Genomic DNA, 25225 nt, shown 5'->3' with positions numbered 1-25225 from the left:
AGGGTGCACAGCCTCAATGGAAGAATTTGTCTTCCTTAGGTGGCTGTTTTTCCTCCCATCAGGCTAGTTACTTAAAACCTTTAGTGATCTCCTTGGATACCACCATATATCTTCTGGCTTACAGAGGCATAACATCTTCAGGAAGAAGATACGATTTACTGTCTCAATGCCATCAGGCAACTTTATTTGTCAGCTGCAGACAGAGCATGTTAACAAACAACTGACATCCTCTCTGGCTGTGGTTATTTTGTTCGATATTGGATGGCAGGCAGCCTACCACAAACTTCCCGTTAAGAGGACTTTGCACAAGTACTGCTGAATCCGGTGACATTTTCAACCAAAATGTTGAGCAACACGGCTCTGGGTCAGTATAGACCTGGTTAAGTCACAGTGCTATGACACCAAGGGCAAAGCGTCAGAATGTTTGCAGCCAGCGAGGATGTCACGCAGGAATCCAACTGGCAAGACGAGTTACTGAGCCACACTGAGCATTTCAGAAGCCCTTCCTAATTTCATCAATACATGTGAAACATTGACATGCTAGACAGGTCTTATTATTTGAAATAAGCATTTTAAATTCTAATTAGACCTCCCATCATACGCTGATCTGTTTTTCAGAAAAGTAAATTTAAATAAAATGAATATTACGAGCTACTTTCATGTGTTTGTGCAAATTAGCTATATCAAACCAAGCAGAACAAATGAGCTATTTTTAATCATAACACTGAAATTCGTCTTCTTAAGAGAAATAAATATATAATAGATCTTCCTTCATCCTAAATTAACTCCATTTTATTTCAACATATGACACATCAGGTCAAATTAATGTTCCAGGCGCTTCTAAACACTAGTACATTGAAGGAATACATAGAACAAATGGAAAATATCATTGTAAAGAGGCAGGATGAAAACAAAATCTTTGATTCTCCTTAAGACGCAATAATTAACACACAAAACTAAATGCTAATTACTTATCTGGCTAAACAAGGGAAAGTGACTCGCTGGCTTAATTTTATAAGGTCTTTGTGTTTTTTATTTCTCCGAAAGTTCATGCAAATGTTTGTGTAAGTATTAACCAAAGAAACAAAATGAACTAAAACAACAAACTGGAAAGTACCAGATTATTCGGTTATGCACCCAACGCTGTCCACTGTCCTTTGGCACAGCAAGTTAACAGAATGCAAATATTTCAAAACCTCTGATTCCCGGAGACACAACAATCGAACACGCACCCGTGACCTCAACTGGGGGTCAGGCTACCCTGTTTCTTGACATCAGTGTGGAAAAAAAAAAAAAAACAGCACGCACCAGAATGGCCCACTAACTTAACTGTCACCAGTGGCCAAAGATGAGCCGCCGGAGCTGTAGTTGTAACGCAGACACACACACGCACACGCACATTTAAATACACTATTTATCACTGCTGACCCTTTGGGACAATGATGAAATCTATTATCTCACTGTTAACGCGCCAAATCGGTTTGGGAATAACAAAGCGTATACTAAGGAAAAACAATTATAACATTTGGGCAATTAATATACATTTATTAAACTCTTGAAATGGGTTTCTCCTTAAATTCCAGACACAAACAAAGCAAAAAGATGCTCAGATCCACTCTCCCAATTCAACTGCTGCCTAGATGACAAGAGATGAAGTGTTTCACTGGTACATCACAAGTATGAGCCAGAATTTGTCAAACTCAGCATCACCTTTCCCTCATCTCATCGTATACTGCTGTAACAAAGGCTGAAAGACTAACTAGGCAAAATTCTCTCTATCCAGAGCCACTGTCAGGTGTCAGGGAGTTTGGGACACAGTGCGACTGCTTCAACCACAGACATTATGGCAAGAGAAGAACCATTCTTAGAATACTGGACTGGAAAAAAGAAAGAAACACAAAATAAAGATGCCAACAGGGACACAAGCCCTGCAGAGTTAATGAAGCATGCCTAGAAGTACTATCGTGGTGCCATCTTGCTTCTACAAGCAACAATGATATAGCAAGTCTAAAGCTGGCTAAATGTTTCTATTAGTTGCCTTGTTTAACTTTAATTAGAGTTGGATATTTACTCAGCACCTTTGCTCAGTGTGCCAGAGAATCAAAGAAGTGAAGCTATACATTTGCTGAAAAGCCAGCAAATCTGATGTAAGTTGCTTGAACTGAGATTAAAAACGCAGTCTTTGTGATACTATCAAAAGAAAAGAAAAAAAAAAATGCACCGATAGGAGTGCTTTAAAGAATTATGTACCAGAAAAATCCTTGGATTGCAATTAAGGAACTATCAGAACTCTTGATAAAACTTTAAAAAGACCCTATTTTGACAAAAGCACTTGTTGAAATATTTGCTGGTTAAAAGTGAACTTTGAAAATGAGTAATAAAGAAGGTTTATAAATGCAGATTCTGCCACAGCAGAAAGATGTCAGATAGTAAATGCAGATTCTGCCACAGCAGAAAGATGTCAGATAGTACTGAAGAGCCAAATGGTGTTAACGCCCTTGAATAAAGACGAGAAAAGGGAGATTACCACCTCTCACCAAGGATCAAGGTTTAAGATTTAATTAAAAAATATGTACATATATTCCTTCAATTTTGATGCAGAGATTCGAAAAGAAGTCACAGCTCATCGAGACATCATCACAATTGTGTTTAAAGTTCAAACACAAGGTTGGCGGCTCACACAACATGCAGTGTGTTGCATGAGCTGGCTTCACAAGGGTGTGGTAAGTTGGGAAACAAGTTTGTTTTTTTGTTAGTGGTAACCCATCACCCATCGGAGGTCTGACACCACGACAGTCGGCTGGCCCAACTGCAAACCTCCCTGACAACATCAAATACTACCTGCTTTGTCTTTGGAACAACTTGCAACACGGCAAGCATAAACCCTCCATTAGACAAATCTATAACATTTTTTTGTCGTGCAAACATCATTGTTTTCCAGAGTCTGTGTCAGGCCTGCATGCACTTCATTAAGGACCGTGCAGGACACCATTCCCCCAACTTTAACACACAGAATCCAATTACAGACTGTAAGCAGCCCTTGCGTGCTCAAGGTTCAAGCTGGGCAACATTGTCCAAACACCTTGTCAAAGCGATCGGATGCTCAGGGTTATGACAAAACTCAGAGGCACTAAAAAAAGAAATAAGTTATTGTTCATTGACACATCACCACAAGTTCTTAAGTTCCAACACACACACACACACTTTTTTCAGTGACGGAATAGGGAATACTGAGAAGGAGCACAACAGAGATACTTTTAATTCACGGTTTCTGATTAGTTGTTGGTTTTTATCAGATTGTTATGCATAACAAATATTCCGCACATCTAGATAAAAAAGCTGTATCTATTTAAAGGGTTACCAACTTGCAGGCAAGAAAAGCATGTAGTTTTTCCTCTTTGCAGACTCACAGCCAAACAGTCCGAGAAAACTCACTGTGACAGCAACACATACTTTGGTTTCTAATATAAGAAAAATAAAAATAAAATGCAAATAAAATTGTTTGTGGATTAAATATCGAGGCAAACTTCACTCGCTCGGGCCCGGAACGCTAAAATATCATAACACATTAGCTCGACTCCCCCCGGTAAGTCGTGAAGGGGGAAGTCACCGCGATGACTCCCGGTCGGCCGACTTGCCTCAGCGGTTCTGTCCGTGTCAACAACACGCTGCGTGGGCTGGAAGGGTGGGGGGAGAGACGACGACTCTCCTCCGGACCAATATGTCTGAATCTGTGCGCCGCCGTGATTGAGGCAGACTTGACACCGCGGTAGGCTGACCTGCTCAGGTGCCTCCCCCTTTTCCTCCTCCTCCTCCTCCTCCTCCACTTCCTCCTCTTCCTCCCCCCTCGTCTCCCTCACCCTCGCTCCCCCCGCCGGGATTCAACAGCCGCTCGCATTTTACAACTCATTCCGACGGAGCGGTGAACAATACGGTCCTATCCCCGCTGTTCGGTGGAGGGTGGTGGCGGTGGTGGTGGTGGGGGCGCACAAACCGGACGCGGAGCAGTCGACGTCAGCTCGGCGTGTGTGAGAGATAAGACCCCCCCCCCCCCCTTCCTTCCTCCCCTTTTCCGAACCTCTCAACTGACAGCAACCCGGGTCGATAAGACGCCGCCTCGCCGCCCTGCCCCACTCCGCGCCGGGGGTCTCGCGGACGCCGAAAAACATGACAGGCTCGCCGGCCACGCAGTCCGGGACGAGTGGGAGCAAGAGCCCCGAACGAACGGTGGCGGTGGTGTTGGGAGGTGGAGGAGGGGGGGGGGGGTAAACTTAACGGCTCAACTTACCCGCTTCCGTTTACATGCTGCTCGAACCGGCGTGACGTCGTCTAGCGGCGCGGCGTTAGCAAGAAGGACGGCGCGGAGGACTGATACGGGAGAAGTGCTGGTTATAAATAGTCATGATAGCCCTCTGGTGAGCCGCTGAGTGGTCCCTACAAGCCCCAGGAAATACGTCACGGCTTATGGACCGAGTGGAGACGTTACAGCAACACCTACTTCCCGGACAACGGCGCGGCGACACCGCCACCTACTGGACAGAAGCCGCATAGCAGCCCGACCCGTGGAGCAGCAGCGGCGGCGGCCACGCAACACAACCATGGACTTTCCCCCCAGTGTATAGTTGAATATCGTCACCCTCTTAAAATAATCGTCTTGTCATTTTGGTTTTTTTACATTTTTTTTTTTGCTCAAATCATCTCCTCATGATGCTGACCACCTCTGGCAAAATTGCCCACATCCTCAGTTAAACAGATTGTGCCATTCTAGTAGAAATTGCCTGTGTCAAGAGTGTGTCAAATGGTTCAGTTTTTTGTAGTTCCTGGAAAATCTGAAAAAATGACTTATTTTAAGAAGGTGACGATATACTTCATATATACATGGATAAACGACTGATTTGAGCTTCAGTGTTTTTGCTGCCATCCATTTCAACAGTCACACGGCAGTAATCAAAACAAAACTCAAGGGATCATATGATAGATCACATGGCTGATCCAAATACACAATAAATAAACAGCCACTGTAATGACATTGCATAACATTAATATTTTCTGATGTTTTTCAGTGTTTATTGTCAGACACCCTCAAGTGTATTACATGTTGTAGAGTCCCACTGGTAGATCCCGGTGTCATCCTCTATGTTTTAAAGCCCTCTGCGGCTTTTGCTGCCTTATCCATTTCCAATTTTTTTTTAAAGATGGATACATCAAAATATGCAAATAATGAACACCCGGTAGAAAAAGAGCAGTTCAAAAATATTTATTTGACATATAAAGATACTGGGAAATGAAAGGACAGCTGGTCTTTTTTCCAGTATTTTTAAACAAGTAGCCACAACAGGGGACAGAGGACGAGGGAGGTTATGGTGAAGAGGTGTGTGTTCAAGGTTGCTGCAGCTGAATTTCTTCCTGTGGGACCGAAGAAAACGGAGAATCCGTAATCACTTCAAATCCCAGCTCACACTCAAATTGCTTTGTAGAATTATCAGAATAAAAGCATATGTCTTTCCAGCGAATTCCAAAGCTCGGGGAAATAATCTTGTTTTTTTAACATGGGCAGCAGAATGGCATTGAAACAATGCGGTGCAAGTCTCAGTCGTGCCATGCTGAGCTCTCTGAGCCGCAGACTAATAACAGCACCTGTCCACAGGAGGCTGCAACTGTTTCATTATGAGCTGAGGCCTTTGGGGGGACTTGGGGGTTAAGGGAGGTTATTAGCATTTTGTTTCAACATACCCCTCATCTCTGGTGGGACATCTCCCTCATACCGGGCCAGTCTGACAGCGTGTCTCTGCTTAGCGTCCAGCTCCGTCCACTGGTCCTGGGTGACGGCCCACGCCTGCTCCACACTCAGCCACGACAGCTGAGCTGCGCTGAACACCACCTGTCCAACTCAACACAAAGTACTTTGTAATTTAGGAAGGGTCATTCGTAGTCGAGGGACTATCTATTCTTGTCTGTGCTCTACTGCTTTGTTATTTTCATTGTATAAATGTAGGGCGCATTGCATGGATGTATAATGTTTTTTTTTGGCCAATTGTACAGATATTTATAGATGTACAACCATTTGAACACATGAGCAGCCATTTACACAGATGAACAGTTTATTTACAGATATTAGGGTTTACTTCACTTTATTTTTACCTTATTTTTATTTTATACATTTATGGATGTTGAATCCGTTCTACGATACTTTGCACCCCCACGTGCCCTCCGATTGTCTCTTGGCACAAATAACATTTCTTAGATTCTGATTCTTATTCTGACTTTCATGCATTCAAAACTAGTACTTGTCTATTTATCATATAATGAGTGTTTTCTTGTATCATAGATCGTTTGCATATTGTATTCTGTATTTTGATGGTGAATTTCAATTCGTGTCTTTGTGTATTTCCCTTCGTCCGGCGGATTAATTTTCTTTTGTTTTGAAAAATTGCTTGCCAGTTCTTTGCTGATATACTTGTCTTTTTTCAAAGACAAAAACACTGGGCAAAACTTGCAAATATTATTTAAAAAAAAACAAAAAACTTTCAAGCCTTTTGAAAAATGCTCGATTACCGAAAACTAAAACTTGTATTCATCGTCCAGTTTGCTTGCGTTTAAATGCTTTTGAATGTTCTCAAGGTTATCGCACACAGAGCTTTGACAAAGGTGATTTTCACTATGTTTTGACTGTTGCTTATGAGATGGAGTTCGCTTTTAGGTTTTGTTGGTATCACAAACACTTCACGATATCGTTTGTGAGCAGACAAACAGAAAATTGTGCCCCCCCCTCCCCCCTGAGTTATATAACTGTGTTTCTTTGTGCTGCTTTCTGCTGCGATGTTCGTGGCAGACTGATCCACCCCTCGGTTAGCGTTTTAGCCTCCGGTTTTAATGAGGACTCGCTTCCTTTCTCTGAGCCCATCAGTCCTGCTCCTCATCATATCCAGCCATTTTCATATCTTGGGGTATTTCAAAACAGCTCGTGGACTCAAGATGAGATTTCCCCGGTGGGGCCCCATTGCAGGGCTCCACCAATCCGTCAGTGTTGTCCAAAGTGGGCCTATTGCAGATAGATTTATCTGTTTTACAGATGTGCCTGCTAGTATGCGCTGATATGAAAACATGTTGCCACGGTTCCGATGTTTTATTTTATTCTGAATTGGGGGGCTTGACTTATTCTCCACATTTAGACTATTGAGTGTATTCATCTGGTTTTAGCTAACTGTGTTTATCAGCCTGTTTTACTATCTAGAGAGCCGTCCACTGTGTCTTTATCCGTTTTTCTTCCTGTCTTTGTTTGACTTTTTCCTTGTATGTGTGGAGGGGTGGGGGGCCCACCGTGGTTTGCCAATCTGTCTTCATCAGCACAATCTCTTCCTCATGTTTGCCCAGTCAGCTCTTTACCTGCCCTCGTCTTCTTTTACACGTTTCTCGTTGCGGAGTAGATGATTTTCTATTTTTAACATCGTCTTAGTGACTGTGTTGCCTTCTCTGTTTTGCCTTATCGAGCTCAGTAAGTTTGTTTATAAGATTAAACTCCAGGTGCTTTGATTCCTCTCTGCTGAGTCCTGGATTTGGGTCAATCTGCTTCCTCTGAATGTGACAGAAGGATCTAACCCATATAGACTCAGAGGATTGAACTTTGTCTCCTTTCGGCTTTTCCCTTCAGGGGTCGCCATAGCGAATCAACTTTCTCCATCTAACCCTATTCTCTGTATCCTCCTCTCTCACACCAATGACCTTCATATCCTCTCTCACTATGTCCATAAATCTTCTCTTTGGTCTTCCTCTAGACCTCCTGCCTGGCACCTCCGATTTCAGCATCCGTCTACCAATATATTCACGATCCGTCCTCTGTACAAGACCGAACCATCTCAGTCTGGCTTCTCTAATCTTCTCTCCAAAACATCTAACATGATCCGTCCCTTTGATAGACTCATTCTTGATCTTATCCATCCTGGTTACACCCAAAAGAGAACCGTAGCATCTTCATCTCTGCAACCTCCACCTCTGCCTCCTGTCTTTTCGTCATTGTTACTATTTCTTGGCCATACAGCATCACTGCTGGTTTTGCCACTGTCTTGTACACCTTTCCTTTTATTCTGGACGATAGTCTTCTATCACATAGTACCCCTGACACTTTTCTCCACCCATTCCAACCTGCTTGAACACGTCTCTTCACCTCTTTTCCACACTCTCCGTTGCTCTGGACTGTTGACCCCAAGTACCTGTAATCCTCGAACTTCTTGATCTCCACTACTTGTAGTTTCACCGTTCCACCCGGGTTCCTCTCATTCACACACATATACTCTGTCTTGCCGCGGCTAACCTTCATTCCTCGCCTTTCCAGCGCATACCTCCACCTCTCTAGATTTTCCTCAACCTGTTCTCTGCTCTCACTACAGATCACAATGTCATCTGCAAACATCATGTTCCATGGGGATTCCTGTCTAACCTCATTTGCCAACCTGTCCATCACCAGTACAAACAAGTCGGGGCTCAGAGCTGATCCCTGATGGAGTCCCACCTCCACCTTGAACTTCTCTGTTACCCCTACAGCACATGTCATCACTGTCACACAGCTAGCATACATGTCCTGCACCAGTCTATCATACTTCTCTGCCACTCCAGATGTCCTCATCTAACACCAGAGTTCCTCTCTTGGCACCCTGTCGTATGCTTTTTCTAGGTGTACAAAAATGCAATGCAGCTCCCTCTGGCCTTCTCTGGACCTCTCTATTAGCATTCTCAAAGAAAACACTGCATCTGTAGTACTCTTTCTAGGCATGAAGCCATATTGCTGTTCACAAATGCTGACTTCTGCTCTCAGTCTTGTTTTCACTACTCTTTCCCATAACTTCATTGTGTGGCTCATCAACTTTATAGCTGCTGCAATTCTGCACATCCCCCTTTTTCTTAAAAATGGAAACTTTGTCTCCATTCCTCAGGCATCTTCTCACTCTCTAAGTCTTCTTTCGGCTTTTCCCTTCAGGGGTCGCCACAGCGAATCAACTTTCTCCATCTAACACTATTCTCTGTATCCTCCTCTCTCACACCAACTACCTTCATATCTTCTCTCACTACGTCCATAAATCTTCTCTTTGGTCGTCCTCGAGACCTCTTGCCTGGCAGCTCCAATTCCAGCATCCGTCTACCAATGTATTCTCTCCCTTCTTTGTACATGACCCAACCATCTCAGTCTGGCTTTTCTGACCTTCTCTCCAAAACATCTAACATATGTTGTCTCTCTGAACTCATTCCTGATCCTATCCATCCTGGTCACTCCCAAAGAGAACCTCAACATCTTCATCTCTGCAACCTTGAGTTCTGCCTCCTGTCTTTTTGTCATTGTAACGGTTTCTTGTATGGCTCATTAACTTTATCCCTCTATAGTTGTCGCAATTCTGCACATCCCCTTTATTCTTAAAAATGGCCACCATCACACTTCGTCTCCATTCTTCAGGCATCTTCTCACTCTCTGAGATCCTGCTGTATAATCGAGTCAGAAAATCTACCCCTGCCTCTCCAAGACACTTTCATACCCCCACATGTATGTCATGAGAACCAACTGTCTTTTACACTTTTCATCCTCTTCAATGCCTTCCTCACTTAACTTTTACTAATCTCTGCTACTTTGTAGTCTACAATAGTCACCTCTTATACCCTGTCCTCTCTTTCATTTTACTCATTCATCCGTTCTTCAAAGTGCTCTTTCCATCTTCCCATCACTCTTCTAGCATCTGTCCATGCATTTCCCTCTCTATCCTTAATTACCCGGACCTGCTGAATATCCTTTCCATTTGTATCTCTCTTTTTCGCCAACCTGTATAGATCATTCCCTCCCTCCTTACTGTCCAACTGAGCATACAAGTCATCATACACCCTTTGCTTTGCCTTTGCTACCACTATCTTTACCTTATATTCTATCTCCCTGTACTCCTCTCTGTTCTAATTAGTCCCCTCAATGTCCCACTTCTTCTTTGCTAACCGCTTTCTCTGTAGATACTCCTACACTTCCTCATTTCACCACCAATTATCCTTATCTACTTACCTTCCACACCAAGTACTCTCCTACCTGTCTCCCTGATAACACTAGCTGTTGTTGTCCAATCATCTGGAAGCTCTCCCTGACCACCCAGAGCCTTTCTCAACTCGTCCCTGAAAATCATACAACACTCCTCCCTATTCAGCTTCAACCACTTTTTCCACTGCACTGCCCAGATCCCCTTGATCTTCCTTTTCACCAGAGTCATCCTACAAACCACCATCCAATGCTGTCTGGCTTTACTCTCACCTACAACTACCTTGCAGTCACTGATCTCTTTCAGGTTACCTCGTCTATACAAGATGTAGTCTACCTGCGTGCTCCTATCTCTGCTCTTATAAGTTACCCTGTGTTCCTGTCTTTTCTGGAAAAAAAGTGTTCTCTACAGCCAATTCCATCCTTTTTGCAAAGTTCACTATGGTCTGACCCTTTGTGTTCCTATCCTGTATACCAAATCTGCCCATCACTTCTCCATCTCCTCTATTGCCTGCGCCAACATGCCCATTGAAGTTTGCACCAATTACCACTCTTTCATCTGTGGGGATATTCAGCATCACTTCATCCAACTCATTCCAGAACTTTTCCTTCTCCTCTAACTCACATCCGACCTGCAGGGCATAGCCATCAACAACATTGAGCATCACAGCTTCAGTTTCCAATTTTAGACTCAGAAGTCTATCCGATATTCTTGTCACCTCCAGAACATTCTTAACAAACTCCTCCTTCAAGATAACCCCTACTCCATTTCTCTACCCGGCAGTACCATGATAGTACAACTTAAAGCCTGCTTCTAATCTTCTTGTCTTACTACCTTTCCACCTGGTCTCCTGGACACACAGCGTATTCACTTTCCTTCTCTGCATCATGTTGACCAACTGTCTTCCTTTTCCTGTCATAGTCCCAATATTCAAAATCCCTGCTCTCAGTCCCACACTCTTGCCTTTCCTCTTCTCTCTCTTCCCAACACACCGTCCCTCTCTCCTCCTTCTTCCACAGTTGCCCGGTTTCCACTGGCACCCTGTAGGTCATCAGTACCAATGGTGGTCGTTGTTAACCTGGGCCTCGATTGATCCGGTATGAGATTGCAAGGTTTGATTCGTATGTTTGGTTTGGGCAAAAGTTTTACGCCGAATGCCCTTCCTGATGCAACCTGAAGGAAATTTATCTGGGCTCGGGAGCGGCTTAGGTAGACACTAGCCTGTGCTGCCCTGAGGCTGCATTTCTCAGCGGATTGAAGGACTTCAGTCAAATGCATCTTTCAGATTGTAGGGACCATCACATGGCCGAGAATGATGGATGCCTTCTTGGCGATAATTATGGAGGCGTTCTGTTCACAAACAGTTTTCCTAAGAGTAATGCCAAGACTGCTAGAAATTCTGTCCGTTATCTCCGATTTCTGTTCTTAGCTGGTTGGGTTTTAGCACGCTAGCTGGCTTTGAGTCTTCAGAACCACGGGCCAAGTCTTCTGGAACGGCTCTGACTTCAGGGATCTGGTCTGCTCCTTTTTTTGCCCCCCGAACTTTCCTCTTGATCCCCCAGATTTTAATTTCCTGCCACTGTGATTCTCGCCGCTGAAAATGCAGTACATAACAGATTTTTTTCCTCTTTAAAAAAATCTGCATCAGCAGCACGCTTATAAACCCTGTCTCTGTCCAACCCCAACTAATTACCACAGCGCCTGTTGTGCAAATTACCTCAGAGAAATTTAATAACCTTCTGGTGGCGTTGCTGTTTTATCCAAACGCTCTTATAAGCCATGACAGTGCGACAGCAAGCCACTGCCAGCATCCTGCAATTGAAGCAGCCACATTGAATTCAGCCACCTTTACCATGTAACCTCCTTTTTCTCCTTGATTATGAGGACATTTTGGTCCGAACGGAGCTTCGTTACATCTTTGTTTCCCATGAACAACCTTTGAAATCAATTATTATCATGGAATAAGTATTCCTGATCAGATAGCCCTCAAAGGTCAAACTCACAGCCATCTTATGTGGTAACATCAGGGCGATCGCTTCAGGGGTGACTGCTTCCACTTGTTCCTGTGTCATTGCTGATAACACAATGTCCTCCAGGCCCGCTGAGAAAAGATGGATGTTTCACAAACATTACAATTAGATTAAATTCACTTATATCATCATTTTGTTAAGTTCCATCCACGATCCCCGGTGAATTCATTTTTAATTATTCCCATACATCTATGATCTGTCATTTCCTTTTTCTCTCATCCTCACTCAAAAACAATAAAAAAACCGTAGACCAAAAATAATACTTTATATCATCAGGGATATAATGTTCTGCTGTACCTGCCAATGTCCCAATTTCAGTGAAAACCTCTGCTCCCCAAGCACTGACTGGACCAAACGCCTCCGGTCTGGACAAGCAGCTTGTCAGCGCCTCCATCTGCTGCTCTGTACAAGGCAGGGACATCTCTCGCAAGAACAAGACAGCCAGACTGCAGTTTGAGGAAAGAAGATTTGGAATTTCATCATCTGAGCATATGCAAAATGTGTTTAGAAGGAAATTGTGAAAAAAGGAATTTGCCTGCACCCTCAGCTATTATCCATGCGAGAGAGAGAGTTTGTGTGTGTGTGTGTGTGTGTGTGTGCGTGCATGCGTGTGTGTATGCGGTGTGCATTGATCAACTTTTCAAAGAGCTCTGCAGCTCCATTGGGAGGATTTGTTTTCGTTGTCTTGGATGTTTTGTTTTTAAAAACTACCTGAGAGTGTGAGGGTTCAGCCTCTTCATCTCAGAGGGATGCAGGCCACAGATGAGATGGCCGAACGTCACCAGATCCTCCGCGGTGAATTGCTCCACTTTCTGTTTGCGCTTCTTCATCACACCTGATACCAAGGCTCTCATCTTTAAAAAAAAAAAAAAAAACCCAAAATAATTCAACAAACCTTGACAAACAGACTCAATGCTTCATAAATGAGTAGATCGCTTCACCTTTCTTGGACTCCAGTTGGTTAGCGTCCCCAAATGGGTCAACACACCCAGATCTGTCAAACCGGCATCGTGCAGCTCTTTTTCGCCCATTTCGGTCACCACAGAGCCCAGAGCCAGGAGCTGTTCTGCCGTCAGCGTGCTCACCGGCCCCAGGGACTGGACAGAATGATGATATCAAAACCTGACTCTGTCACCACTTCAGGCGTATCCCTGCCTTGGAATCTGAGAAACTTGTTTGTATATATGTGAAACACCTCCATGGCTGCAACAACCTCAGACCGCTCTTTAAAACCGTCTCTTATTTCACCTTCTTAAGGTCTTTACCTGCCTGATTTTCACCCAGATTGCCCGGCGCTGCCCAGAGCTCAGCGAGGCATCCTGGCCTAAGACCTCCGAACACTGTCTCAGATCCTCCTGTGACATGCGGCTCAGCTGAGAGGTCGTCCACGCCGAGGGGGCCGTCCCTCTGATGTCTGCACAGCTTGGAACCGGCGCTGCTCCGGAGAACATCAGAAAAAAAAACACAACTAATCAGAACCGGTCAAAGTCTTTGTGGGTTGGAGTATTGAAATGGAAAACACTGAACCTTTGGCCCCCCGGTTTCGTGCTTTAACTATTCCTCGCAGGAGACTCTGCCTCTGCTGTCTCTGCCGATATCGGTCCATACAGCTGCTCATACAGGCTCCGCCCACTGCGCTCTCCTCCCAACGCGTTTGACCCTCCAGTACCTGTTCCACCGTATCCTTGTTCAGCACCGTCTGCACAGCAGGACAACACGTCGTGCGCGGCTCTCGGAAAGCCAGATAAAAACTCGAGCCGAGCGACGGTCTTCGCCGGTGCCCTTGGCACTCACCAGCGGGATGGAATTCATCTGTTTTGTTGACAAAGAAAACACCAGTCTTCCCAAATGTTCCACGTCTCCAACCTGCCATTTGGACGGCTCCCTGACAAACAAACAAAAAAAAAAAAAAAACTGACAAAACATTCCCATAGAACCGCTGTTCATGTGAACCCGTCGGACAGCAAGTTAGGGGAGGAAACAAACTGAGATTGTTTCGATGGATGAATGATTTGAGCGAATTGATGGATCTCAACGTCTAATAGCATTACTTTAAGGGTTTCTGTGACAAACTTTGGAAATAGCTTTTGAATAATTCATTTTCAGTATTGCCTTAGTCCAAATTATGATTTGGATTTGGATTAATTACATCTTGCCTGCAGACACACAGACAGACGGGCGGGCTGAGATGCCCTAATGGCATGGCAACAATAAGTTTACCATTTATTTTCAGAAAAAAGACCACCTAGATGACTGTCATCACAATTCCCTGTGAATAAATCTGAAAACCTTTTGATAATCCTAAATAGTCCTCCCTTTTCATTCCCATGGAAACTAACAGTGGGAGCGCAACACCGGTGTCACACCTCCTGTAATATCTTTGAGAAGAATGTACGGTGTTATCAGGAAGGACTTTTACCCCATCATGTTTCTCTGCGTAAGTAAACCACTTATATCTCTCAGAGCCACGTCAGGAAGGCAGAAGCTCCGCATCTCCTCGAGGCGCAGCACCAGCGCGCCTCTGTCCACCAGAGCCAAGCTGCCCTGGTCCAGGAAAGGCAGCAGGGGTCCCAGGATGTCCAGGGTTGAGCCATCAATCCTGCCTTTAGCCTGGGAGGAGCCCTGCAAGGCGCCACATATTGTCAATAGGCCCGGATTGCGAAGATTAATAATAAAAATGGATTTCCTAGGATTCGGGGCAGCTTCGTCTTTTCATTTCTGTCTCCTTTTTAATTTCAGTGCTTGCTGTATGATCAGCTGGTTAGTTGTATTCTTCTCTTTATATAAATCAAATATATTATTTGGTACCACCGATGCCGACCCAGTAATAAGTCAAATAAGAGATCATCTCCGTATCTCTGAGTTTGCTCTGAATTTTCAGTCTGCCTATTTTTCATGAATATTAAAAACCACATATTGGCACTGCATTACTATGCAGTCAGCCAGCTCCTTGGCTGGATGGTATTAATGGTCCTTCTAAATTGCACACAACTAGTTTATTGGAATTCACATTTTTGTATAAATGGATGAAGTCAACTGCTGTCTATCCTGTGATGCCTTGCAATAAAAATAAATAGCGTGTATTTCATCATTACCACCTCAGCGACGATCTTCTCCGCTAGGTTTGTTTGTTTATAAAGTGGCAGTTGAAGGAAATCGTCGAAATGCGCCTGAACGTAGTCCAGAACAGCCCTGAAGGATGTGTTTGAAAGGCCCTCTATCATTGAGACCCTGGGAAAGACGTACGGAAATAGGTGTTGTTATAAAGAAATAGACCGATAAACATTTTTAAATATGATGAATCGATAAGCAGAGACGCACGGTAACGTGGCAGAAAACCCAGGACTCAGAGCGTTGAGATCAGCTTGAGGTTTCTTCCTCAGTTCTTCTATGATACATTTTCGCTGGCAGAAGAGTTATAAAAACATGAAAACTAATTCCTCGTCAAAATATACAATTAGTCTTGAATTTTTACTTGTATGTGAAAGATTCACTGTAGCGTGCAGCTTCAAGGTGTTTGTTTCTTCCTCACCATGGCAGGTCTCAGACCTCCGGGCAGTCCAGCCATCATCTGGAGCAACTCTGCGAACTCCGTGTGATTGGCCAAAAGTTTTAATAAGTCACAAGTCATTCCACCGGCGACTCGACCCAAGTCTCTACGAGAGAGACGGACGGCCTGTAATTTAATTGCTTATCGAACGAGAATTACCGGGTCTGCATGCATTTGTTAAAACTGTTCAATTAAGCCTGCAAGCGGAGATAATTCTGGCTCACGAGGTCCAACCTACCTCGCCGTCGCCATGGTGATGTTTTCGAATTCGCCGATGCGCTTGAACAGAAGTTGAGACTGTCCGGAAATACGGGGTGTAGGGATGCGAATTAGCTTGAAAGAGACATCAAATCCAAGACTTCCTACCTCAAACCTTTGAAGACCCGTTCAATCGGCTCCGGGACGGCAAACTCTCCCCCGCCCCCGTTATCTAAACTTCAGTTCACTGAATATTTCATATTTGGATCAATCCGGATATTTTACTTTTAATAAGTATTTTGAAGTAGACAACAGTGCTTTTATCCTCGGTCCTCAGTGATTTGATTCGGGTCTCTCTCGCCTCACAACAGGTGGCGAAAGCGGACACGTGCACTTTTGGCTGTGACAAACTCCCTTTGAGCCGAAGCTATTATTAATTTATGCTACACTCTTCCACCCCATTGTACAGCAGCCAAACTAATTAGCTTGATGGAGGCTGATCCGAATTGAGCATTAATGTATCCCGCAAGGCTCATATGAAGCATGTCGAATGACTTGCAGATTAATGAGAGCAAAGACCAAAGCTTGTAAACATTTGTTTGGGTTTTTTTTTTCTCTTCTTTTGTGAGAGGACCGGAGGCCTGGTGTTTTCCCATCACCGGGGCGTTAAACTGCGGCGGAATACGCACCTGCTGTGGCGACCAATCGATGTCTCTGCGGAAGCTGACGTCCGCTGGGACTTTGTCTCCGTCCAACGCCTCCATTAGCTTCCTCAGAGGGACGATGGGCATCAGACAGTTTGCTTGCTGTGTGATCTGCTGCAGGGCCTGAGGGGAAAATAAAACGCGCGTCAAAAAACGGAAGCCCGTATCCGTTTCGATAATCCCATCATACGACGCTACGGTAACCGGCACCGATCGAGACGAGGCTTTTCGAGAACGTAATATGTCGGACACGGCAGCATTCGGACGGTTCGTTTCATCGAGTCCAGCTTTCATTGACAACCGAGCCTGAGCTGGGAGCGACGATTAAAGATGAATGAACAGAGAAAGAAACTGATGCACTGGAGGAAGAAAACAGAAACCGTGGCCTCCTGGATTGCACTGTATAGCATGGCTTTTTGGCCGGGCTTCAGCTCGGTCAGCAAGGTCTTCCAGCAACGGCAGTGGGCGGTGTCACTGATCTCAGGCCAGCGGAGGTCACGCAGCACAGCGGGGGAGAGACCGGCGAGTAAAGGCTTCAGTCTGCACAGTTTTTCCACCGTGAGCTGGCAGGGAGGGGAAACACACAGCACTTAGAGTAAAGCTGACCGCTATCAACATGAATGTTTAAACATCTCTACTTACATTGGTTTCTTTTGAAATCTTGGATAGCAATGTAAATGCCTGAATTTAAAGAATGATAATAAAGCAGAATTAAGGATTAATCCAAAAGATCGGCGGTTTAAGCATCCAGGGCGAAGGTCGCGTATTTTTCTCGGAGGAATCTGAGTCCCTTCAGCTGGAAGGACATGGCCGTGAAAAAGTCTCAAGGACAGCGGTTATCAATCTCACACAAAATAACAGCGTTCCATAAACGGCCTTGACATAAATGATAAAATAAGAACAATAAATCGTACTATTTCACAATCGTATTTGCTCAGGGATGTCCGTCTCATTTAGAAAGTCAATTTCATATTAAAAAAAAACACATTTTCACTGACTCTGAGAAAGTGTGTTCATCTCACGGCATTACATCCCATCATGTTCCCCGAATGAGTGGGATACTTGTTGCTGACCTGTGCTGGAGAAAATTTGCGTAATCCTGGTTGGGAGAGGATTTCCAGGAGCTGCTGAGAAGGAAGCGACTGTAAAAAAGAAGCTCCCAACAGGGGCAGGAGCGCGCCGAGGGCGTGCAGCTCCGGAGGAGCCATGCTGCTGGCGTTCCATCTCTGGACTGCCGGTATTAACCAAGTGGACAGCTGAGGGAGAAGATAAATGATCAGACGATCCGAGCCGGAGAGATGGTTTAGTCTGATGTTTTAAGGCTTTTCTGGGATGCACTAACTGTCACTAAGAGGATGGGATGTGCGTCTCACCCTGCCATCGGCTCTGATGAAACCCTGCGATGTGCAATGAACCAGCTGCTGCCAAAGGGCAGAGGGCACGGCTGAGTCCTGGAGAAATGACTGCAACTCCTCCGGATCCAAGTAACACGCGAGACCCCCCAACCTACAAGGGGGGAGAAGACGTCATAGCGAAAAAGGAATTTTTTGGAAATTGAAAAATATATTGCTTTGAGCGGATGTTAGAATTTTGAGGGAAAAAAATGAGCAAAGACAAATATGCATTGGGCAAATCAAGGGCAAATGTTAGTGTTTATTAGCTTTTCTATATTTGATATTGCACCACTCAATTACACCCTCAGTACTCGAAGGTAAAAGGAGCAAAACCGATGCGTCGACGTCTGAATTACAACTAATTGTACGGCATCCTGGAGACAGAGCCTCATACTTGATCTGACCAAATGTGTCCAAGTTAGTACCTTGAAACTGAGAAGCAGCTGAAAGAGCACAACTATAAGATCCAGTTAAAATTCATTTTCCGCCTGTCAAGTTATCTCTTTGTTCCTGCAATAAAAGCTGTTCACACAATCAGCAGTTTCTGTTTTCTTTTTTCACTTTTTTTTTTAAGGTCAGCATGGTATTTGCCGCGCTTTCGGTTTAATCCGAACGGATGGAACTTACTTTAATGAGAGAAGAGCCCAAAAAACACCGCATCTGAGGCTTTTCTTGATGTTTCCCAGACAGATGGTTCACCTAATTATCCGCTAAGTCGTTTTCTGATATTGCTGTGTGGCTCCTGTGGGCTCCTTCCCATATGGCTTTGTGCAACAAACTCTGGAGAGTTTTATCTTAGCGAAGCATGGTATTGGAAAAGTGCACGGACAGCAGGCAAGTCAACGTGTTAATGTGACACGGAATGCAACAACTTCATATGTATAGACATTTCTTTACCAGCAGAAAGTTTAACTCGGGTCCTTAGCTTAGATATGTTCTTGCTTGTGGCGTCTGTATATCAATAACCTCTGTAACAGCATTATAATCCTGTAATCCCTTTAAGCATAACTTGCCTTGAACCTAATTACATTTATAGACAAGACCAAGGCTGTCCTATATCTATATATCTGCAATGCATCCAATTAATTTTGTGTCATTTATGTAATAGCTTTACATTTTAATACATTGAATTACTTTTCTGAGAGCTCTACTTTTGTAGCCTGGTGATTAGAAGTTATTACAAGAACCAGTAATCATATTAATGCAGGCGTCATTATTTAATAGAATAAAAAGCAGATGCAACTTTTATATTCACTAATAGCCCTCGAATAGCAAACATCAGACTGATACTGAGTTCCACAACCCCGGCATTGATCATTAGTTTTAATCAAATATTATGCTAATGTTATATACAGCATTATTTTATGCTGAAAAGTTTAGATTTAATATTTACACACGGCCATCAGCTTATCGCAGGATCAGCGCATCAAAAAAAAAAAAACTCACAAAGAACAACCATGTTGTTTTTTCTCTGTGATATTTCTATCTGTGCCAAAGCCGGCATTGCGGTTTTGTACAGTTATAATCTTTAAAAAAAAAAACAAAAAAAAAAACAATCCGAGCGCCTTAAAGGGATATTCGACTCCCGAGCCTGTCAGTGCTTTTCCTTTTCCTCAAAATGAACAAGTATCGATTCTCCGCGTCAAACCTCAGTATGTCATCGACGGTCAAATTGTTCTTCTTGGCGAAAATGGTCCGAAGCACATGGCGCCCTCGTACGCTGTCCAGACTGCTGTTGCCTAGGAACTCCGTCAGAGGGGTTAACTGTGGGAGACGTTCGTGTCACCGAGTTTCCACGCTCAGCGGGTACCTGCAAAAGAGTGTGACGGCGTGACACCTCACCTGTTGAGAGGTCAGCTGATGGAAATAACTGACCGGCAGGTAAGGCAGCAGGGGAAGGATGGAACTGATAAAATATGGCGGCCAGGAGGGGACGTCGCCAACCACGCTCGACTGCAGGAGTCTTTTCAGGAAGGCCTTTTTCTGCGGGGACTTCATCCCCGAGCTGTGGTCACGTATGGCCGTCAACCTTCGGACGAAATAAGCGTTTTGCATCGGTTAGCTGACGAACCGCGGGCCGCCTGTGATTATCTTATGGTCAGCAACCTACACGCTGTCATTGACTATCAGCGAGGCGGGGAAGCTCATGATATCAGAGACGGACATGAAGGGAATGAACTGTGACAGGTCCACAAAGAGTTCAGGGGTCACTCGGGGGAACTTCTGGATGAAGGCAGCGGTCATTGTTTCCATGGCCTGCAGCTCTTTTTGTGAGGCCTGACAGAGGAAGAGGAGAAGAGCGGTTCAGAAACCGTTGTGGATTCAGTCAACTGCGTAAGGATTACGGGATTATATCAGCCTTTAATGGGCGATGTCATTTATTTAGATAACGTGGAGACAGTTCGGAATGTAGCCCCATCTGGTATGTTTGTCAGACAGTGAAATTATATTACTGTATTCCCTTTTATCTCTTACTTTGTTATGGTGTCAACAAAAAGTTCATTTTTCACTTCACACACACACACACACACACACAGTATATGTATACATATACGGATTTGTGTGAATCCAACTCCCTGTGAAGGCAATTCTACCTGCCGATTGGAAGAAAATGAACTTATTTTCAGAACCACCCAAGTATTACTTCTCCATGTTTAAAATAGTATGTTTCACAAAGACAATCTAAATGGAACACCTCATTCGATGCTACAGTTATCTAGCAGGTCTTCCAATTATTTTTTCCTACAGCCAGGTTTTATATGAGATATAATTTAGGGGGAAAAAAATGTTTCTATGTTTTTTAAACATTTCTGGTTTATTCATACCTGACTGGTTTCGACATGCAGCTGATCCCAACTTTGATGCATGTGGGAGAGAAATCGTTTCACCGCATCCTTTTCAGCGGACATCACAAGAGTACGAATGCTGTGTCTTGGCATCTGGAGGTACTCCTGGTGAGAGGGAATACTTGACCTAAATATACAGTTTGACTGCAATGAAAAGCACACGGCGAATGTAGCTGCAGAGTTCAGTACCTGCAGCAGAACCCTGAGAGCGGAGGAGTTGTCATTCCGCTGAATGAGGTCCCACAGGACGGGCTGATAGAACAGAAAAAAAAAGTCATTCTCTCGGTGTGTGTGTGTGTGTGTGTGCGTGTCGGGTGTGTGTGAGAGAGCGAATATGTGTTTTTCAATAACTCTTACGCTGAAGCAGCTCAGTAAGTCTTTTTTGAGGGTTGTGTTCTGCTCTCTGCGGAGGAAGATTCCCACAGTGTGAAGTACGCTCATCGACGCTTCCGGCTCCAGCGTGGTCCAGGATGTGTTGTCAAGGAGACTGGAGAGGAGGATGGCCTGACCCAAACCTTGCCTCGCCTCTCGTTCCCCCTCATCCAGACCCGAGGACAGACCCACCATGAAGTCCAAGACTCTTAACACGTAGCCGAGTGCTGCTAAAAACCCCTCGTGTTCCGCTCCCGCCACCTCGCACACGCTCAACTTGTGCAAAACCTCCATCAGCATGGGAGCCGGATCCACGCACAGCTGCGAAGTATCAAACTCATAAGGCGCCGGGAGCAGTTCGAAAAACCTCTGAAGAAAGCATTTCCTGTCCTCTAGCCGGGCCCGCAGATCTGCGCAGACGTCAGAAATCTCGGGCACTAAACGCAGCAGCTGATGGTAGAGCGAGATGTTCAGACAAATGTACTCTAGGAATCCTCGTGTCTGGCCGCAAAGCTCCAGGAGAGTGGAGTTGGTGAAATTACGCACATGCCAGTCCCTGTAGAGACACGTATCCTCGGAGGAATCGCCGAGGGTGTGGTTTTGCAGTTTGATGCAGTACGCTGCGGCCCAGTTGAATTCTGAGGAGGCCTGCGGTGGATCTCTGAACTCCCTGCCACACATGGCTGAGATCAGGGCGGAGCTGTTGGGCAGGAAGCAGCGCCTAAACCCCCGGGCACTGAGTGATCTGCTGCCGAGCAGCGCCAGACAGTTTCGGTCCAGCGCCGGGTTCTCTGCACCCTCCTCGGTCAACTGCGCGCAAAGCTCGTCTATACTCGTCTTGTTAAAAGCGTGGTAGTTTTTCGTCTTCGCCCCCTGTGGATATCCAAGATAAATCAAGCACCGAGGTAAAGGAGCACGACTTCACTCGTTCAACGACGGTATTCTTACCTGCCGCGCTCTCTGCAGCCAGAATGTTGAGTTTGCGCACACCGTGTTGTTGAATTCATTGGCATAGTACTCGCTACAGATGTGCAGCCACAGGAAGTCATCCTCCGCCGCAGACAGGTACCACGCCGCGTCGGAGCAGGTGGCCCGCAGATCCAGCCCCGTGTCGACCGCGGCGGGATCCGCCGACCCGTTCTCTCCCTCAAAGAGTTTACAGTAGAGGAACACGGTGAAGTTGGAAACACCGGTCAAACCTGGGATGGATTCATTGCACGCCGCCTCCAGAATTTCCGCAGAGACAGAGAGCTCCATCTCCCTCTGCTGGTTCCCGTTCGGCGTCCTCTCCGTTTGTGGCCCGCTGAACTGGTTATCGGCAGCCGCGGCGGAGACGTCACGACGGCGTTTTCGTTTTTGGGAAACCGAGATTTTAGCCGGGGCGGACCGGCCCGCGGGAACATCTCCGTCCTCGGACGGGCAGGACAGGAAAGGGAACGCGCTCGGGAGGCCGGCGGGACCGACGCCCAAGTCCTGGGTATTCCACGTCACATTGTGTCTGATTCCCCTGCATCGAACGCGCAGATGGGGAGAACAGTCACCGAATGGGAATCTGTTTGGAATTTAAAAGTGCAAACAGAAAGTTCTGAAAAAAAAATCTTACCACAAGATGAGCTGCCTGAGGTCGCCTTCAGAAAGACAAATGAAATAAGGATTGACAAAACAAATTAGCTGAGACAGCAACGGTTATTGTGACAATTCTAAAGCTTTTTTATCGTTACTATCTTTCCTGTTTGAATGAAATAAGCCGACATGCTGCTGGAAATCATTTGGCAAGTTCTTTATACGTTTCTCCTCAGAGCCCTCATCTAAACTACTTGACAGGATTCGACAAACTCACCGACCGAACATTGCCCGTGCGCGTCGGGATGCGGCACGTCCACCAGACCGCTGATGTCATTCAGCATCGCCATGGTAACTCGTGAAACTTTCTCCCTCAGATTACCGTAGACGGAGCTACCGACCCTGTGCAGAAGCCCCCTCCTCAGCCCGTCCAAACTTTGCACCAGGGCGAGATTATTCTGGGCCGATTGGCCTCCTCTCCCGCCTCCGCCCGAACGTGCTAATGCCTGCAGGAGAAAGCTTTGCATGGAATCGTCCTCCGGTGGTCTCGTGCCCTCCAGGGAGGCGTTCCCCGAAAATCCGTCGAGCCCCGCGGCCTCGAGAGGCAAGCTGAAGGGTTTTAAACGTCCGAACGCGCTCGAGTCCAGATTGTGTTCAGCGCCTTCCCCTGGGGGGTGTAAGCTGACCACGGGCTTCCAGTTTTGTCTCTCCAGGAAATGCAGGAGCTTCTGAAGCCAGCTCACACTGAAGGCACAGTCGCTCTGGCCCTTCAGCGCGCAGATGAAGCCCTGCAAGCCGGCGCTGGCTTGGCCGTAGGTCCCGCTGATCAGAGCCTGGAAAGCCGCTTCCAGCACGGCATTCACCGTCGTCCAGTTCTGTGACAAGAAAGTCAAAATGGGTCGGTGGGGCTGACGCTGCAAGAGGGTCAGCAGACTCTGCAGCAGCCCCAAGAGCCAGTCCCAGTGTTGGCTTCCCCTCAGGGACAAAAACCAGTCCTGCACTTGGAAGCTGGGTCGAGGCGGCGGCCGGCCGTTCCCCTGGTTGAATGCGGCGTCCCCTTCTGACTGAAGAAAGAAATGGAGCACTTTCTCCCACAAGGGTTCCTCATCCGGCTCCGCCGATGCCTCCTCCAGTTCTGCGCCCATTTCTTGGAGGTAATGGGAGATGTTGTAGAGGAAACTGGAGAGACGGTGTCTGTCGATCGGCTTGCTCAGCGAGGCCAGGCTCGCGCCGGGAAGCAGACCGAGCGTTCTGAGGCCCCCCACGATATTGCTCACCCACGGCCCGAGAGGCTTGTTGGTTTCCGCTGGGCTTTTTTGAAGAGTCGCACCACTTCCTTTGTTCCATCGTGAAAGGAGTTCCATTAAAATTGCATTTCCTCGATTCTCTCTGCCTCCTGAAAGGTTGGCATCCGGTCCGGTTACAGAAAGCAAAATTCAATAAGAAGATATCATCACGGAATACGCGGATGACGATGCACTCACCGGTCTTCTCGGGGGATCCCTGTCCCAGCAAAACGGCACAAACAATGACGCTGGCGAGTCTGCAAGCGGCGACCCTCGGCTTTTTCTCCACCATCTTCATTTCACGCGGAGCAAAACAACGTCACATGTTTCCCTTCATTTTCTTCTCCCTTGCTGATTTAAAAAACATATTCTGTGTTTAGACAGGCGCCGTATTTGCTGGCTGCACAGTGGAGAGGGTTATTAAACCTTAATGACCACCTTACAAATTTCAACAGATGGTTTTAACATCATCTGAAGAAAGCTATCTGAAGGTAATTGTCCTCTAAGATTAAATGATTGAAAGTAGACAGTTTGGCAAGAAGAATTACGGGCCCAATTGTTCGTCATGAAATAGCACAGCTCTTTCTTAAATTAAAAAAAACAAACACTGGTATACGCCCATATTGATCCCTGAACCTGTGAAGGAACAATAATGGTTATCATTAAGTATGTCATTCATTCGACTGAGTTTAAATGTTGGCGATCACCCGGAAAAAAAATGGACATAAAACAATGTAAAGAAATGTGAGGACTCACCGACCGTACGCATGTCAGAACGTCCTTTCAGATGAGACATGTGGCATCCAACTCGGACAAGAAGTGACCCAACTCGAGGTGAGATCTGTGTTTCACCACCACGACCACTTTCTCTGCCTCTCACTGTCAGCCTTCACCCCTCCCGCCTCCGCTTCCAACCTGTCTCACCTGACAATGTGCTGGTAGACAATTTTTTTTTCCTCAAATTGTATAAAAAAAAACAATGAGTGCGCTGTATGGATCAGGACATGAAGCTAAAATGCTGTTTCTTATACCTCCATTTTTTATTATCTATTTTACAACCATAAGGTTAAAGGAAGGTCACGGCTCAGCCAGGCACTCAAAGACGGCGAAAATCTGGATCATGTTAATCACATCCAGGATATCTTTCCTTTTCTCTACCTGTCCAAGGCCTCCCGCTGACTGATTATCTATTGAACCGCCACTCAACCGGAGCTCATCTTGTGACTCTGAGTTTGCCGGGGAGGGTGTAGTCTTACCCGGTGGACCGGGCCGGCGGCA

General features: G+C 45.7%; 2 protein-coding genes across 3 annotated transcripts in view; both read right to left on the bottom strand.

The window, feature by feature from the left end:
- furina (furin (paired basic amino acid cleaving enzyme) a) overlaps nucleotides 1-5048 on the bottom strand; it is a 70683-nt gene extending 65635 nt beyond the window's left edge. Inside the window, exon 1 of one of the 2 annotated variants that reach the window (XM_086175310.1) lies at nucleotides 4289-5048. The gene's annotated coding sequence lies outside the window, so the exon portion shown is untranslated. Of the gene's footprint in view, nucleotides 1-3638; nucleotides 3713-4288 lie in introns of those variants that run through there. The other variant, XM_086175311.1, reaches the window with a different exon arrangement.
- Nucleotides 5049-5087: 39 nt separating this feature from the next.
- On the bottom strand, nucleotides 5088-24245 carry LOC147217837 (stereocilin). Its single transcript, XM_086174553.1, has 29 exons — nucleotides 24146-24245; nucleotides 22939-24057; nucleotides 22702-22726; nucleotides 22047-22605; nucleotides 21084-21971; nucleotides 20916-20978; nucleotides 20706-20831; nucleotides 19991-20157; nucleotides 19723-19909; nucleotides 19529-19644; nucleotides 17860-17992; nucleotides 17560-17742; nucleotides 17129-17167; nucleotides 16861-17049; nucleotides 16472-16609; nucleotides 15823-15881; nucleotides 15567-15690; nucleotides 15356-15438; nucleotides 15130-15265; nucleotides 14454-14656; nucleotides 13829-13919; nucleotides 13562-13733; nucleotides 13300-13469; nucleotides 12976-13131; nucleotides 12746-12888; nucleotides 12332-12480; nucleotides 12008-12105; nucleotides 5734-5881; nucleotides 5088-5406 (listed from the first exon to the last, which is right to left on the bottom strand). Exons 1-29 carry the CDS (start codon nucleotides 24243-24245, stop codon nucleotides 5318-5320), a joined length of 5853 nt encoding a protein of 1950 aa, XP_086030679.1. The 3' UTR covers nucleotides 5088-5317.
- Between the last annotated feature and the right edge of the window lie 980 nt (nucleotides 24246-25225).

The sequence above is a fragment of the Fistularia commersonii genome, chromosome 27 (assembly GCF_037954325.1).
Source record: "Fistularia commersonii isolate RoL2024-O1a breed Wild chromosome 27, RoL_Fcom_v1.0, whole genome shotgun sequence".
Lineage (NCBI taxonomy): Eukaryota > Metazoa > Chordata > Actinopteri > Syngnathiformes > Fistulariidae > Fistularia > Fistularia commersonii.
This window is presented reverse-complemented; position numbering and strand designations above follow the sequence as displayed.

Bases quoted from the DNA above. Each gene is read 5' to 3' on its own strand.
- LOC147217837 (XM_086174553.1), bottom strand. From the start codon at position 24,245: ATGAAGATGGTGGAGAAAAAGCCGAGGGTCGCCGCTTGCAGACTCGCC. The intron at 22,606-22,701 runs GTAAGATTTTTT...CGTTCGATGCAG, and splicing joins CTCAGGCAGCTCATCTTGTG to GGGAATCAGACACAATGTGA. The intron at 15,439-15,566 runs GTGAGGAAGAAA...CTCTTCTGCCAG, and splicing joins GAGGTCTGAGACCTGCCATG to CGAAAATGTATCATAGAAGA.